The 17,574-nt window shown below is 36.9% G+C and overlaps 1 protein-coding gene across 1 annotated transcript in view; it reads left to right on the forward strand.

The window, feature by feature from the left end:
- DTHD1 (death domain containing 1) overlaps positions 1-17,574 on the forward strand; it is an 84,324-nt gene that overhangs the window by 22,738 nt on the left and 44,012 nt on the right. Inside the window, exons 6-8 of the mRNA XM_015471609.3 lie at positions 5,560-5,724; positions 7,099-7,388; positions 16,799-17,043. Coding sequence (XP_015327095.3) covers positions 5,560-5,724; positions 7,099-7,388; positions 16,799-17,043 — 700 coding nt within the window. The remainder of the gene's footprint in view (positions 1-5,559; positions 5,725-7,098; positions 7,389-16,798; positions 17,044-17,574) is intronic.

The following is a 17,574-nucleotide window of genomic DNA, read 5'->3' on the forward strand; positions in this document are numbered from 1 at the left end:
GAACATAAAGTTAGAAACTTCTACACTGGGCAAAAAATGCCAAGTGAGTAAGAAGATGAGCCACAAACTGGGAGAAAATATTTGCAAAAGGTACATCTGATAAAGGACTGTTATCCAAAATTCATAAATAAGTCCTAAAACCCACAATAAGAAAACAAAGACCTGATTCAAAAATAGGCCAAAAACTTTGATAGATACCTCACCAAAGACAATGTACAGTTGCCAAATAAGAATTTAAAAAGATGATCTATATCATATAAGTGAGACTCACTTATAACACTTACAACATATAAGTGTTAACATAACACTTATAACATATAAGTATTAACATAACACTCTAACATATGTAGATATTACTACATACCTATTAGAATGACCCAAATCTGGGACATTGACAACTTCAAATGCTGATAAAGATGGGGCAAAACAGGAATTCTCATTCGTTGCTGGTGGGAATGCAAAATGGTACACTTTAGAAGATAGTTTGTTGATTTCTTACAAAACTAAATATAATCCCACCATATGATCCAGCAATAGCACTCCTTGGTATTTCCCCCAAAGGAGTTAAAAATGTATACACACAGGTGTTATAGCAGCTTTATTCTTATCTGTCAAAACTTGGTAGCAAGCAAGATGTTCTTCAGCAGGTGAATGAATAAATAACACCCACACAATAGAATATTATTCAGCACCAAAAATAAATGAGCTAACAAACCACAGAAAGACATGGAGGCACCTTAAATGCGTACTGCTAAGTGAAAGAAGCCAATCTGAAAAGGCTACCTACTGTTTGATACACACTATACGGCATTTTGGAAATGGCAAAACCATGAAGACGGTAAAATATTATAGTTATAGGAGTTTGGCATTGGAGACAAATGAACAGGCACAGTACAGAGAATTTTTAGGTTGGTAAAAATACTCTGTACAATACTATAATGATGGGTATGTGTCAATACGTATTTGTCCAAATCCATTGAAGTGTTAGTCACTCAGTCGTGTCCTATTCTTTCGATCTCATGGACTGTAGCCCTCCAGGCTCATCTGTCCATGAAATTCTCCAGGCAAAAATAATGGAGTGGGTTGCCATTTCCATTTCTAGGGTTTCTGTAGGGGAAATTAGAATTGGATGCCTCCTCTAAGGAAGATTCCTGGGCATGTTCATTGTCAGAACATTCCTCTCCTTTGAAACACTTAGGGCTTCCCTGATAGCTTACCTGGTTAAGAATCCACCTGCAATTCAGGAGACCCTGGTTCAATTTCTCAGTTGGGCAGGTCTGCTGGAGAAGGGATAGGCTATCCACTTCAGTATTTCTGGGCTTCCTTGGTGGCTCAGCTGGTAAAGAACCCACCTGTGATGTGGGAGACCTGGGTTCAATCCCTGGGTTGGGAAGATCTGCTGGAGAAGGGAAAGGCTACTCACTCCAGTATTCTGGCCTGGAGATTTCCATAGACTGTATAGTCCATGGGGTCACAAAGAGTTGGACAGACTGAACGACTTTCACTTTCACTTTCTTTCTTTTTTTTTTTTTAATTTTATTTTTATTTTTTTAAATTTTATTTTATTTTTAAACTTTACAATATTGTATTAGTTTTGCCAAATACCAAAATGTATTTTTCTAACTGCCAGATTGTTTAATTGTTAGCCATTCAGTGCCACACAAAGAGTGAACTCTAATGAAATTAAGGACTTTGGGTGGCTATGCTACGCCAATGCAAGTTCATCAATTATAGTAAACATACCACTCTGGTGGGGAATGGGGAATGGGGATAAATGGAAGAAGTTATGCATTTGTGGGAGTAGGTGATATATGGGAAATCTCTGCACCTTCCTCTCCTTTTTACTATGAATCTAAAACTGCACTAAAAATATAGTTTAATAAACAAGAAAAGAAATTATCCTTGAAAAGTCCCCTGTATTGTCTATTTGCAAAGACAAAATATTGAGGTACTTTGGAACAGATCTTTTTATCTTGGAGAAAAATCTTTAACTGTGTGGCACTAAGGCATGTGTCTGGGAATTATGTTATCAGTACACTGTAACACTTGAAAAAAGCAGCCTAGGGTGGATATGTGCTGGTTTGTGTATCCTTCTACTTTATTTTTAGGTAATTATACCAGAAATCCTAGAAATTGTCTTTTCCATCCATGTGGAGCTCATAGAAGTTTTCATGTTCTTCAGTGTTCAGTATAATTGAATATTTGACCTCAAACGGGCCAAACATAATTCCCTCAATGCCTGAAATTTTGGACATGGAAAGAGTCTTGAACTCAAGAAATAGCAAAGTCAGCTGTTCTTGAATAAACAAGTTGATTTAATAAAGGTTGATTATGTTTTATGGAACTATTAGTATATCAAAATCTCATCTTTTGTGGAGTCTGATCAAGGGCTATTCACTGCCAGGTAATACTACTTGTCAAAGTTTGCTGATGGTATCATAAAACAAAGAGTTTAATTACAGAGTTGTTAAGAACATCTGGAATAAATAAGGATGTCATCAAATTATTTAATTTCAATACAAGTTGTGTCTATTATCATATTAAAGACTAAATTTTAAGTGATAGATGTACTAACTAACCTAATTATGGCACTACTTGTCAATATATACAAGTATCAAATCATCACATTGCACATGTCAAACTCACATAAATTTATATGTATATTGTATCTCAATGGAAAAAAGTAGTCTAAATTTGATCTTCATATCATTAAGGACTTTTTTTATTTTAAGTGATAGAAAAACAAACTCAACAGGGAATCCTTTAGTCCATGTAAATTACAAATCTAGGGATAGTTTTATTTTAATATTTCACTTGAGCCATAAAGAATAATATTAAAATATTATTTTTCAGTATTTCCGCTTTTTCTGCCTTTCTCTGTGCCAGTTTCATTCTTTGACATATTCCTCATGCTGGAGATATTTCTACATCTTCAAAACTCCAAGTTCAGTAGAAAAGAAGAATCTTCCTTTTGCCATGACTATACGTAAAAGCCCTGGGTCTTATTCTTACTCCAAATCTGTCACAAACCCATCACTAAATAGATCACTGAAACCAAAAGGAAGACGTGCTATACAAGGCAGACTCGCCTAGTTTATGACATGATAACAAAAACCTGATTCATCAAAGACAGGCTGCCTCTTGGTCATCTCTTCCCAGACTTAAGTTGAAGGGCAGTCATTGTTTTGTTGCTGTCATGGTAGCAGAAAAAAGAGCCTTGGATACACTTAAACTAGCAGTTAAATACTTAGCCTGAAAATGACAAAATGACATTTCTCAATATTCATTAACCAGAACTGGTCACATAGCCCCACTCAACCACAGGGGACAAGGAAGTACGTTTCTATCATGTGCTCAGAATGTGCAGAAATCGGGTATTTTGGCAGATAGCACTGACGAATGCCACATGTACTATATGGCTCAAATCAAACACTCACCCAGACCTGGGGGTAGGGTCAGCCCCACCACAGTGGATAACATGTAGATTTTCACAGAAAACTTAGGCTATTAGCAGGGAAAAAGTAGTTTTTTATCAGAAAAATTAATATTACACATAATGAAGTCAATGTATAGTAAATGACCAAAATTCTGGATTCAGTATGAGTATATCTTCCTGTGTTAATAGATCATTAACTTCCAAGTGTTAAAAATTTACCATATTTGTGGTTATAAGCCAAAAGCTAAAAACTTATATTTTCCCCTATCCTCTTGCTTTTAATCTGGGTTGATCAACATAGTCTAAATTTTTAAGGGTAGACATTTTAAACATAGTTCAGTTCCTCATTCTGGTTCGTAAGATAGCTCAACCTGTGAAACTAAAGTGGTTTTAAACACATAACTAATTCTATTCACAAATGAAGATGGGAGATTCACGTTTACATATTCATTCTTTTTGTTTGTTTTCTTTTCTTCTTTCTTTTCTTTTTGTTTTAACTTTTTTGGCCCCATAGTATGGCATGTGGGATCTTAGTTCCCTGAGCAGGGATCAAACCCACATCCCTTGTCATGGAAGCGAGGAGTCTTAACCACTAGACCTACAGGGAAGTCCTTGTCTTAATTCTTTTAATTTTTTAAAATGTAGTTTCACTTATTTATATTTGGCTGTGCTGGGTCTTTGTTGCTGGGTAGGCTGTTGATCCGGTTGTGGGTAGCTGGAGCTACTCTGTAGTTGTGGTGTGCAGGCGTCTCTCGTGGAGCACGGGCTCTAGGGCATACGTGCTTCAGCAGGTAGGTTCAATATTTGCGGCTCCTGGGCTCTAGAGTACAGGCTCAATAATTGCGGCACTCGGACTTAGTTGCTCCACTGTACGTAGTATCTTCCTGGATCAGGGGAACGAGCCCGTATCTCCTGCATTGGCAGGTAATTTCTTTACCACTGAGCCATCAGGGAAGCCCCCTGTCTTCATTGTTAAGTACTTAGCTAGAGTTGTTCTATCCTCTTATGGGATGTAGCATCATTAGATCAGGTTTTGTTTTTCTTTTTCCAGCAAGATATTCAGTATCAAGGAATTTTCTTTCATTAATTGTGAGGAACCGGTATCTATTTCAATGAATTTAAGAAAAGAAGAACTTACTGTAAGGCTTCAATACTTAATCTCTGCTTTCTCCATCTCTAAGCCTACATTACTTGATCTTGTTTTTTTTTTGTTTATTGTTTTTCCTTTTCTCTCTTCACATCTGCTCTGGCATTTCTTTCTTAATAATCTCTCTGCTTACTCATTTTCATAGCCCAGGGCACTACAACCAAAGGGTAGGAAGTTATAATACAATCTCTGGGCCTCTTTATTAGTTAAATTTCAAAGACAGGAATCAAATTGGTTAGGTGTTGGAAATTGATCCACTGTTAGCGAAATCAGCTCTGGTTGGGGGAAAGTATCACATAATACAATACAACTGCCTCTTTTAAGGCTTTAAGGTGGGGCAGGTTAGCAAGAAGGAGAACTGTACAAGAAAGCTAATTGGCCATGCCTACTGTAGGAATTAGGATGAGAATATCAATACCATTTACGCTTATACAATTTTATGTGCTTTACAAACTGTAACTCATTTAATCCTACAAGGTTGATAGTATCATTACACTCATATTGCAGATGAGAAGACTGAGATATAGGGAGGTCAAGGCAGAGCCATCCAGAATTTGGAAGTAGGTAGCATTGCTCCAGAATTTATGGTTGCTATATTGGGTTTACATCAGTGAGTTTACTGTCTTGGGATATTCCCTTAACTCTTTGACCAGGAGCAAAATGCTTCTCATTCTCCAAGGCTCATCTTGAATATTAGCATTGCCACTTTGCAAGCTCTCCTTCTGCTGTTAAACCGTCTCATACATTCCCTTCATTACTACACAGATCACCTTGTCCTGTGATTAATACTGTGAGCTTCTACTGAGCGAGGGCAAAATATTTCTTACCTTTGTGTTCTTGATGCATGGTATAATGACTGGCACACAACATATTCTTAAAGAACTGTTATTGGATAGTTCACTTAATGAAAGAATGAATTAAATATTATTTATGCTATACAAACCTTACAAATTTCTCTCCTGCTACTGTAATATAGGACAAAAAGCACTTCCATAAGAAAACCCAGAAACAATGCTTGCGAATCTTTGAAATTATTGGGATTCAAAAGCCGGGAGAGTGGTTGGTTTGTGCTTGATGATGTCGTGGTGAGATCTGTGCAGAGTGGCCTGATATCATTTGAATTGTGTGAACATCTAGAGAGGTAATACAATAGTAAACAATAAGTGTTGATGATATTCTATTCTGATGGCTTGTAATTGATGTTTATAGAAGTAGAATCATAGGATTCGATTTTTTTTATTTCTCAGATAGAAATATGAATAGTCCTTTAGGGTGTGTTTAAAATGCAAACTAGATCTGACATGAATACACTATCTGTAATTTCATTCATGATAGTTTAATAAGTGCTGTTGGAAACCAGTCTTAACTTAGATTTATTTTTACAGCTTTCTTCTAACTCCAAAATAGTTCTAAAATAGTGCCTTCATTTCTGAAATTCCATGGAGATAGTAATTAACTGTTCTTATTATGCTCATCTCCTACGTATGTATTAACTGAATTTGTTATTTCTGTGTCCTCATTTTGCTTTCTCATTTCCATGTTTTCTAGACAGCTCATTACTCTAAGGGTTTCAGACATTTAAAGGTTCATGAGAAGTAGACACTCATAAAGAGAGGGCCATTACATGTCCAAAGACAACCTTTATCTTACAAAGGAAGAGTTACATCTACAATTGTTGTGGGTCAGTTTCCCTAGAAAGAGTCTAAAATGAGAATGCAGGTGATAGATTGAGAGAAGGCTCCCAGCGGACTCCTGCTGAGGAATGAGAAAAACAGATAGGGGCAAGGGAAGAAATGGGAGAAACTATGGCTTAAGTTGAGGTTTGACCTCAGCCTGACACCTCAGGAGAGCCCTGATGTGAGTACCAAGGAGACTGGCTTCACACTCTTTCATCAGTTAGTCTTTGTGGATGTGGGGCTGAGGGGGCTCTTTAATGACCTCACACTGATTTGATTACCTCTGTTAAGAACATACCTCCAAGAAGGCCACATTCTGAGGTATTGGGGATTTGGCCTCCAATACAGAAGTTGGGTGGAGGTGACACAATTCAAATCATTCGGGGTACACTATAACAACCCTTATCACACAGTGATGAGATGAATATTTCTATCCCCACTGAATATGATGTATATTTTTATCCTATTGATATTAGGATATTGTTGATAATAAATGGATTATCTTGATTCTCTCTCTCTTTTTGAAGGAGTACTCTGGTAATGCTAGGTAAAATGTAATTTAAAATATGCTGCCATAGGTAGAGCTAACCTGATGATTTCTTTGTTTATGGGCATCTGTTTTAGATTTAGCTTGATTTAAGCTGGTTTCCTGACTGCCAAGAGTTTCATTCAAGTCATTCATTCAAATTCATTCCATTAATGGATTTAATCAGTCTTTAGAATGCTTGATTTTTAAAGGAGGTTTGGTTTATCATGGCCTTTTGGAGGTGTGATTAGTTATTTGTGATATTTTTGAGACCGGTTGTTTTCCCTCAGGTCTCCTCTTTACCTCTCTGCAGGTTTATCGTGCTTCACTCTTCTTCCAGTGTGGACAACGGCCATTTGGTTTCCTTTGTGAAGTCTTTGGAGGAAGCCATGTTCAGCACCACTGCCTGTGTTATACTTTATTACCAGAAAGACAACCCACATAGAATTGTTATTTTAGTGGTGCCTTCTAAAGATTTATACCAGGTGCTTGGGAACTTGCGCTCAGAAGCTTCTAGTGGTCCTCCAGAACCATCTCGCCATTTCCAAGTGAAAGAAGGAGAACTGCTTCTTTTACGATTTACTGGAAATATATTTGCTTCAAGTAAGTATCATGAAATTGTTTTGTATATAACTGTGGGCTATCAGCCACGTGCTTCAGATGGAGTTCCCTAAATGTGCTTCAAAAGAGTCTTCAAAGGACTGAGGGAAGGCTTTGGAAAAGTAGGAAAAGGACAAGGACTTATTTATGTCTTTCTTTCCAGTCTGTTTCTTCTCTTTTTTAGGGCATGCATGTTCCCTTATGGGCCTACTCTAAGTGACACTCTTCTGGAAATAGTCTTCTCTCCATAACTGCTCTAGCTGAGACTATGCTAGGATCATCTTTCCAACACCAATGTAGTTGCTTTCTAAATATTCCTTTGCTTCTACTATTAGCCATGTGAAACAAAATGTATTTCCATACAGTAACAGCAGTGATCTTTTAAAATTATAAATCATACTTTATTACTCCCCCCAGTTAAAACTTTATAATTACCTCCTATTCTACTTCAAACAATATCAAAACTCTTTATGTTGTTCTGCAAAGAATCTGATCTAGGGTCAGTGTACTCCCAAGAGATGTATGGATAGAAATATGTTTCAGTATAATTGCCTTATTTATAATTCCATTTCTTTTATTTTGTATACCTAAAAGTCTACACTGAGAAGGAGTCAGTAAGTTTCACCACACTCAAAAAGGGTTCAAAAGTTGCTATGAACCTCAAATCCAGATGACATACCCCTGCTTACCTCTTATCTTTACATTTATCTAGTGATCTTTTATTTCTATTACAAATCTTACCACAACTTGAAATTATTTTTTTGTTCTTATACTTTTCATTCCTATACTTAAGTTCTTGACTAGAATGTAGATTCCATGAGGGCAGTGACTGTGTCTTTCTTGCTATGCATCCCTGAGACCAGAGTAGTTCCTGGCACTTCAAGGGCTTTCAATAAATACATAGTGAATAAATGAATATATGATGCCAAGGAAAACAAGGTGAATGACTATGAGAGGTGACAGGAGAGGTGGGAGAAGTAAGGAAATGACTGAGGTAGAAAAGCTAAAAAGAGATAAAAAAAAAAAAAATAGTAAGCAAAAAGAACAGAGAGAAAACAGCTGTGTGAGAGAAGGGAAGAAAAAATCTTTGGGGGGTGCTGCCATCACAGGCATTTATTTTTATTAAAAAGACTACTTTCCCTTTCTAACTCCCTTCCTTGAGGTAGAATAAGATCTAACAGTGTGCATGTAAAGGAGGAGGTGTGGGGGGAAATTCAGAAATGGGTTTTGTGGGGATTTCTGGCTCATTATAGACTTGACTTAAAGTAATATTCTCTATTTATAAATTAATATAGATCCCATTGATTTTTTAATGGTTTCTGTTTTCTAATTTTGAAAATTACTCCAAGCTCCACTGGCTCTTTGCTCTTTGTTGTTTCCAAAATGATGTGGCTTAAAGCTTCAGCTGACCTTTTTTGGTTTCTCAGAAATAAGTGAGATTCAAAGTATCCCAATTTGAAGTATCTCTTCCACTGTCACAGACATTGCCTCAGCCATCTGAGCCAGCTGTCAGGACCTAGGGAGTAAGTGACACAATATCAGAAAAAGGGGAAGGGAAAGGAGAGGAGGAAAGGAAGGAAGGGTGAAAGACATCCCTCCTACTTGGCTTCCAGGGAAGAAACCACCCTGGGACAATCTCTCTAAGATACAGTCAAAACCTGGAAGTGTCTCACCCAAACTAATGATGCAGAAGACTTCCTGTAATACTTGGGACAGCAGCTGTGTTTACTTCCTGCCCTAAACAGGAGAGTTACTGTGATTCTCATAGGCAGGGGTGAAGTGTACTGTCATCTATAAGGGGGAATGAAGAGCATAAGCTAAAATAAAAGTGCCTGGAGACAGGCAGTGTGTTCACAGTTCCTCAATATAGGAATGGAATACTCCTCTTCAGTCAGGGAAAATGCACCAGGCAGAATGCCAGGATCCTTCCTGCTTCGCCTTTTTTAGAGATGTATATTCAGACATGGAGCTTCACTGGATTTTCTCCATCCATCTTTCTAGTGTATCACATATAAGCCCCCAGTACAATCTAAGAGGAGCAAGACCCTCAGCAAAAAACTGATAGCTCTGTTTGATTCCCTTTGTTGTATGGCAGAAAGTAACACAACATCTTAAATAAACTATGCTCCAATAAAAAAAAAACAAAACAAAAAACAGAATTGTTACCTCATCCTTTCATCAGGGCCTGTGGTAGCCTCTGTGAATCTCAAATACAAACAGCCAGAGGTTGTCTGCCTGGGGGTCCATCTCTTGACCTATCCCCACGGGCTTCTGCAGTTGTCTCCTACTATATTTTCATATCTCATTATAATGATCATGTTCAGAGAAGCCTTTCCTGTCTTTCCTGATTATATCAGTTTGTATTTTACTTTTTCAGATTTCTATGTAACTCTCATTGGAAATGGCCATAGATTTCATCTTCTATTTATTTTTTAATTGCTTGATCAACATCAGTGTCTGTGACTACAGTCCCAAGAGAGGACTGTCTCTTTAATTAGGGAGGACTATTCAATTCCCAGCACCTAGAATGGTACCTAAAAGCTATACGAAGTATTTGTTCAAAGAATGAAGATAAAACCTTGGGGATAAACTCAACATTATAGTATTGTGTGATTAAAAGTATTTAAAACTTTAATAAATTTAGATGGCTTCTCTCTGAGAAATATCAAAATCTCTAAATTCATTACATAGTTGGACATTCAGTCATGTCTGATTCCATGGACTTTGTGACCCCATGGACTATATAGTCTATGGAATTCTCTGGTCCAGAATACTGGAATGAGCAGTCATAACCTTCTCCAGGGGATCTTCCCAACCCAGGGATCGAACCCAGGTCTCCTGCATCACAGGTGGATTCTTTACCATCTGAGCCACCAGGGAAGTCCAAGAATACTGGAGTGGGATCTTCCCAGCGTATACTTCCCAGGAATCAAACTGGGGTCTCCTGCTTTGCAAGCAGATTCTTTACCAACTGAGCTATCAGCTGGAGCGATCAGGGAAGTCCGGGCTACCAAGGAAGCCCTCTAAATTCATTACATGGAATATAATGATTCTTTTGATTGAGGATCTCGCTACATGGAGATTATTTCTACTTCTAAGAGAAAATTAGACATATTTCCCCTTTACATTGGCCTTTGGCATTCCTCTGGACACTGCTAGAATCTGCTGTCTTTCTCTAGGTTATACATGTTGATATAGCACTTAAGCTTTCTAGTGTATCACATCTGAGCCTCCAGTGCTCATAAAATTCATAAAATGCTGGGAAAGGGGCAGAGAGAATTGTACATAATGATGCCTTAGCACAACTCACTCATAACACTAAGTAATGCCCTAAAGAGGTTTGTGTGTGTCCAAGTTTCCCCAAATACCCTTTGGCCTAGAGAAGTAGTTTTCCCAGACACAAGTGTTAGAGTGTTAAAATGGCCATCCTTTTATTCATTTAACAAAGATTCCTTTCCTTTATTATATTGTATTTTACTGCAGAGAGACATAGAAGAAGCAAATAAGTAAATAAAATGTACAGCTTAATGAGATGGAAGCTTCCTTAAAGAAGAATAAAGCAGGGAAGGGACATAGAAAGTCTCAGAGAGAGTGGCAGATTTGTAATTTTAAATAGACTCATCTGAGAAGATCTTTTTGAGAAAGTACCATTTCAGCAGAGACTCAAAGATGAGAGAGCAAGCCACGATCCTATCCCAGGAGAGTCTGTCCCAGGCAGAGCAAGAAGGCTGAGATGGCTGGATGAGAGGGAGGGAGAGGAGACTTGGAGGAGATGAAATGGATACTGTTCCTGCCTTGAAGGGCATTTTAAGGACTTTTCCTTTTATTCTAAGTGAAATGGGGAGCCCTGAAGGATTTTCAACAAGGTTGTCACACAATCTGGGTCAGATTATATCTGTGTTGAAATCAGATGATGTAAGGCAAGTTAGCAGCAGGGAAATCAATTAATAAGCCATTGCAATGAACCAAGCAAAGAATACTGGAGGTTTAGAGGCAAACATATTGGAAATCATGTCTGGCATTTTTGCCATAGACATCTTTGCTGTGAGCATTTTTACTGAATAACTTATTGACCATAACGCAATTTTGCCATAAAAGATACAGTGACAAAAAATAAAAAAGGGAAATTTAAAAGCAAATTTTAAAAGCTAGTGGAGGTGATGGAATTCCAACTGAGCTATTTCTAATCCTAAAAGACAATGCTGTTAAAGTGCTGCACATAATATATCAGAAAATTTGGAAAACTCAGCAGTAGCCGCAGGACTGGAAAAGGTCAGTTTTCATTCCAATCCCAAAAAAGGGCAATGCCAAAAAATGTTCAAATGACCATACAATGGTCCTCATTTCACATGCTAACAAGGTAAATCTCAAAATCTTTTAAGCTAGACTTCAGTACTACGTGAACCAAGAACTTCCAGATGAACAAACTGGATTTAGAAAAGGCAGAAGAACCAGAGATCAAATTGCCAATATGTGTTGGATCATAGAAAAAGCAAGAAATTCCAGAAAAAAATATGCTTCATGGACTATGCTAAAGCCTTTGATTGTGTGGATCACAACAAATTGTGGAAGATTCTCAACCAGACCACCTTGCTTGCCTCCTGAGAAACCTGTATGCAGATCAAGAAGCAAAAGTTAGAACTGGACATGAAACAATGGACTGGTTCCAAATTGGGAAAGGAGTACATCAAGGCTGTATATTGTCACCCTGCTTATTTAACTTATATGCAGAGTACATGATGTGAAATGCTAGGCTGGATGAATCACAAGAAGGAATCAAGATTGCTGGGAGAAATATCAACAACCTCATACATGCAGATGATACTACTCTAAAGGCAGAAAACAAAGAGGAACTAAAGAGCTTCTTGATGAAAGTGAAAGAGGAGAGTGAAAAAGCTGGCTTAAAACTCAACATTCAAAAAACAAAGATCATGGAATCCAGTCCCATCACTTCATGCCAAATAGAATAAAGTGGAGACAGTGACAGACTTTTTTTTCTTGGGCTCCAAAATCACCACAGATAGTGACTGCAGTCATGAAGTTAAAAGACACTTTCTCCTTGGAAGGAAAGCTATGACAAACCTAGTAAGCAAGTTAAAAAGCAGAGACATCAATTTGCTGACAAAAGTTCCGAAGTCAAAGCTATGGTTTTTCTAGTACTCATGTATGGATGTGAGAGTTGGATCATAAAGAAGGCTGAGTGCCAAAAAATTGATGCTTCCAATCTGTGGCGCTGGAGATGACTCTTGAAGTTCCCTTGTACAGCAAGGAGATCAAACCAGTTGATCCTAAGGAAATCAATTCTGAATATTCATTGGAAGGACTGATGCTAAAGCTGAAGATCACATGTGGCCACCTGATGTGAAGGGCCGACTTGTTGGAAAAGACCCTGATCCTGGGAAAGACTGAGGGCAGGAGAAGAGGGCGACAGAGGATGAGACGGTTGGATGGCATCATTGACACAATGGACTTGGGTTTGAGCAAATTCTGGGAGATAGTGAAGGACAGGGAAACCTAGCATGCTGCAGTCCATTGGGTTGCAAAGAGTCGGACGTGATTTAATGATTGAACAACAACAAAACCACCTAATGAATCATGAGAAATGAATAACAAAATTATAAAGACTTTATTGTGAAATATAAAATATTTAAATACAATTAAAATGTGTGTAGTTTCATGCCAATGCTGCACAGATAACTGATTTTGTGACTTGTACCTAAGCACTTGTCTCTAAGTATTTGTTCATTGTTTTTTATATATATTTTTACTTATTTATTTAGCATTGTTTTTATTTTTTTAGTCACTAAAATGTCATCCATCACTGAGAGAGGTATCAGTTTCCAAATACTGGGATGCATATTTGTAACTGAGCTTTGTGGAGCACTGCAAAAATACTGTCTGTCCTTGGTATATTGTCACATGTCCATTGATACATGTTCCAAAGTTCTATGGGAAAAGTGAAAGTGAAAGTCACTCAGTCACATTTGACTCTGCCACTCCATGCATTATACCGTCCATGGAATTCTCTAGGCCAGAATACTGGAGTGGGTAGCCTTTCCCTTCTCCAGGGGATCTTCCCAACCCAGGCCTCCCACATTTCAGGCAGATTCTTTACCAGATAAGCCACAAGGGAATATGTGTTCAACTCTGGGTCTCTCAGGCCCATGGTCTCAGCCTCTTTCTACCCCAATGTAGTGTTTCAAAGAAAAAAAAAACAAAAAACAAAAAAAAACAATTCATGGGGTAAATCATTGTCATCTGTCATGATTTTTTGGTTGTATATGTCAAATGAACCTATTAACCAGGTATTTTATCTCTTACAGCAAAATTGTCTTGTGGCCTGATCACTAAATCTGTGATATTACACATGCTGTGCTGTACATAGTCACTCAGTCGTGTCCAACCCTTCATGACCCCTTAGACTGTAGCCCATCAAACCCTGGGACTGAACCCAGGTCTTCTGCATTGCAGGTGGATTCTTTACCGTCTGAGCCACCAGGGAAGCCCAAGAATACTGGAGTGGGTAGCCTATCCCTTCTCCAGGGGAACTTCCTGACCCAGGAATTGAACCAGGCTCTCCTTCATTGCAGGTGGATACTTTACCAGCTGAGCTACTAGGGAAGCCCTATGGCCTGAGAGTTATATGGCAAAGAAGTTTGTGGAAAAAGGCTCTGAGAAAGAGCCTATAACTATTTACTATAGCCTATTTGTCTATAGCAAATATGCTTACAGTGAAAGTACCTATAACTAGTAGAGATGTGTTAGGACAGAGAAATATCCCGAGCCAGTGGTTTTCACGAGAGTCTTCTGGTTTTCCACGTCCCTAGCCTGTTACTTCCTCATCTTGCCTTTATAAGTAAAATCACATATTACTACCTTTGTACTTCCTATGTTTTCAGTGAAAAATACTCCAAAACCCAATATTGAGAAAATATATTGCTATAAGAAATATCTAGTAACACAAAATATAAATAAATCCTGCTCTTCTTTCTATGATAAATTTTTACTGTATAGTTACTACCCTACTATTCCTACTAGGAACTGTATACATAACATGCACAAAAAGAAAGGTTCTCAAAATGTCAACTCATGATTGCTTTTATAATTTTGGTATGTAATGAATGACTTCTGGTTTTACTTCTCTAAATATGACAGAGTGGGAGAAAAAAAATAAAACAGTGCAATTTTCTGTGCTACTCATCCTCTTTTGGTTCTGTTATTTTTTTTAAAACTGTGACAAAGGGTCTTCCAAATATAGTGCAGTATATCTTAGTGACAGTGAAATTCCACCTTTAAAAAGCTACATAATGTTTTCTATATAGAACAATAAGGTAATGTTATTTATTACTAGTAAATGCTCAATAATTTTATCCTTATTTCATATGTAAATGTGATTCTTAGAGATTTACATTTTAGATCTTTAGCTTTTTTTAATTAACTGGCAAAAAAGGTCGATAAGTTCCTCAATCTTTATACAATGTATGTATGTAAATTATTCCTTATGAGTAATTGTATACCTGGCAGGGAGCACCATTCATAAGATGGAAATAGAAATTTAGTAAATTATATTCTACTGGGACAAAAGTCGCAATGTTTTTCTTGCTAGTACTATAGAGGGATGGAAGTAGGAGTTTGTTAGGTTGCCCCCCCGCCGTGATCCAGAAACTCTAATTTATTATTTTCAAGATGGCATTTCAGTTTCAGTGACTCCAAATAATTTTCCGCCCTCCTACCCCATTTTTTTTTTTTAACCAGAGTGATTCTTTTAAGACAAATCAGTCTAGTCATGCTTATCTTAGAATGTCTTAGGAATCTGTTTTGTTCAACGAACCAGGTTGCCCCTAAAACACAGACTTGTGCAAAGGAACATACTGCTATACCTTCCATAACCTGGAGTTATTCTAATTCTAGATTTAACTGTGCTTTAGAAAGCCACCAAAATGACCTCTAGCAGTCACAACAATGAGAAAAGTATTGATGTCATCTGCATCTCTCAAAGAACTCTTATGTCATTGGGAAGATTGGAAGTTTCCAGTCAGAGAGATAGCGAGGTAGATTGAGATAGAGATAGGTAGATAGAGAAAGAGAGATCTTGGAGTAGTCAACTTTCAGGCCTCTCAGAGCAGCAGGAAGTTGCTGCTGATATAAAAGCTTCATATTGACATTTTTTAAAGAAATTCCAGTGGGTTGTTTTTGTCATAAACACAAATTCAAAACAATGTAAGAATCCCATCTGTTTTTTCTCATTTGTTGTCTTGCTCTTGTTTACTGAGCTCTTATTATGTGCCACATCCTTTCCTAATCATTCTATCCACACATTATCTCATTTCATTCCCAGAACAATCCTAGGAGGTAAGTTTTATTTTTCTTGTTTTAAAGGTAAGGAAGTGAAGGTTCTAAGAAGTTCAGATGTGAAAGAACTGGATAAATATTGCCATGTAAATAAATACTAGAAGCTGAACTTGGATCTAGATCTTTATGTCAGAGACATATTATAACTGCGACTTTATGGCTTACTTTTAAATTTGTGAAGGGTAATGCACACCTGCCTTAGGGAATGTGACCATGTCTGTTTTACTATTTCAATGAGAAGGTGAAATAGCCTGATAGTCATGGTAAAACCCCTATGAGTGAAATGTTACGTTCACTAAAGTTCAATTATTTTTAGTGGATCATTGAGAAGACTTTTACATATCCTTGTGTGGGGGGATTCACTAGGTTTTAATAGAAATTTCAGTAACTATTAAATCTAGAAACTATTACAGTTGAAAGTTCTAGAACAGCACTGTATTTCTGCCATGGTGAATATGTTTTATATATGTACTCTCCAATAAGGTAGCTACAGACAGATGTGGCTATTGAACATTTGAAATGTGGCTACAATGCCTAAGGAATTGAATTTTTAATCTTAGTTTCAACTTTAATTTTAAAAGCTACATGTTGCTACCATATAGGAGAATATATTTCTAGAATGTCCATTGTGAGGTCATGATAGTGTGCAATGTGAAATGGATAGTTAAGTGAAAGGAAAAAATGTCATTGTTAAGAAGTGAAAACAATTTTCTAAGTAGAGAAACAGCTAAATATTTCCAATGGTTTCTTGTAGCATAATGTAACAGAAAGTGAAAATCAGATCAATGATGATTCCCACAAATGCATAAAAAAAGAAAAGAACCAAGGATATGAGATCTAGAAGAAGCGGCCAGAGAGAACGTAGTTCAAGTATAGATGAGAATTCTTTTAGCAATTTACACAATCTCAGTCTAGTGCTGCTTTGCTAGGTTATGTTTTGATAAGAAGTATTTACACACAACAGATAAATTTAAAAAATGAATGATTATTTGAATTTTTAAAAATTAAGTTAGATCTGTGGTATGTATTAACAGTAACAAATACATTTTGCTTTTATTTAGGCAATGGGAAGGATTATGGGAAAGACTACAAGCTTATTTTTCATTTACAAAGGACACCTAGACTGGAACTCCAAATCAAAGAAGTGGATGAATTTGGAAACTATAGCTGCCCTCATTATAAGGGTGCCATTGTAGTTTATAAAGTACCTAAAGAAAAGATAGTCCGCAACTTGGATGAATCTCTTATATTTAATGAAAACAATTATCAGTTGCCAATTTGCAAATTAGCATTGAGATTACCAAAGGTGAGTAATTTTACCTCCCTAATTACTATATTTTGTTAATTTCCTGTAATTCTCTACAAATTCAATATTGCAGATATATGGATACTTATGGTTAAAAGGAAAGCTAGGAATAATGGTGACAAGGAAGGAGTGAGTAGCCCCAATTTAAGAGTAATAGAATACATATCAGGATATAAAGTTCTTTCATATCATCATTATTCTAGGAACAATTCAAGTTGGTTTGATCCTGACAGGATGTTGTTAATGACTAATGAAAAATGTCATTCATTTCTATAACTGCATCTGATTAACTAGAAAAATCAATTATAAAAACATTGAAAATATTTGGAACACAACACTTTGAAAAATTGTGTGGTGAGCAGAAAAATTGTTTTGAAATACATTCAGGATAAACAAATCCTGCACATTTAAGACTTAATTACTCTTTCATTTCTGATTTTACTTGAGTTCTTTTTTTCTTCGTTAGTCTAGTTAAAGTTTTTTCAATTTCGTTTATCTTTTCAAAGAACTAACTCTTAGTTTCACTGATCT

This window comes from Bos taurus, chromosome 6, assembly GCF_002263795.3.
Source record: "Bos taurus isolate L1 Dominette 01449 registration number 42190680 breed Hereford chromosome 6, ARS-UCD2.0, whole genome shotgun sequence".
NCBI lineage: Eukaryota > Metazoa > Chordata > Mammalia > Artiodactyla > Bovidae > Bos > Bos taurus.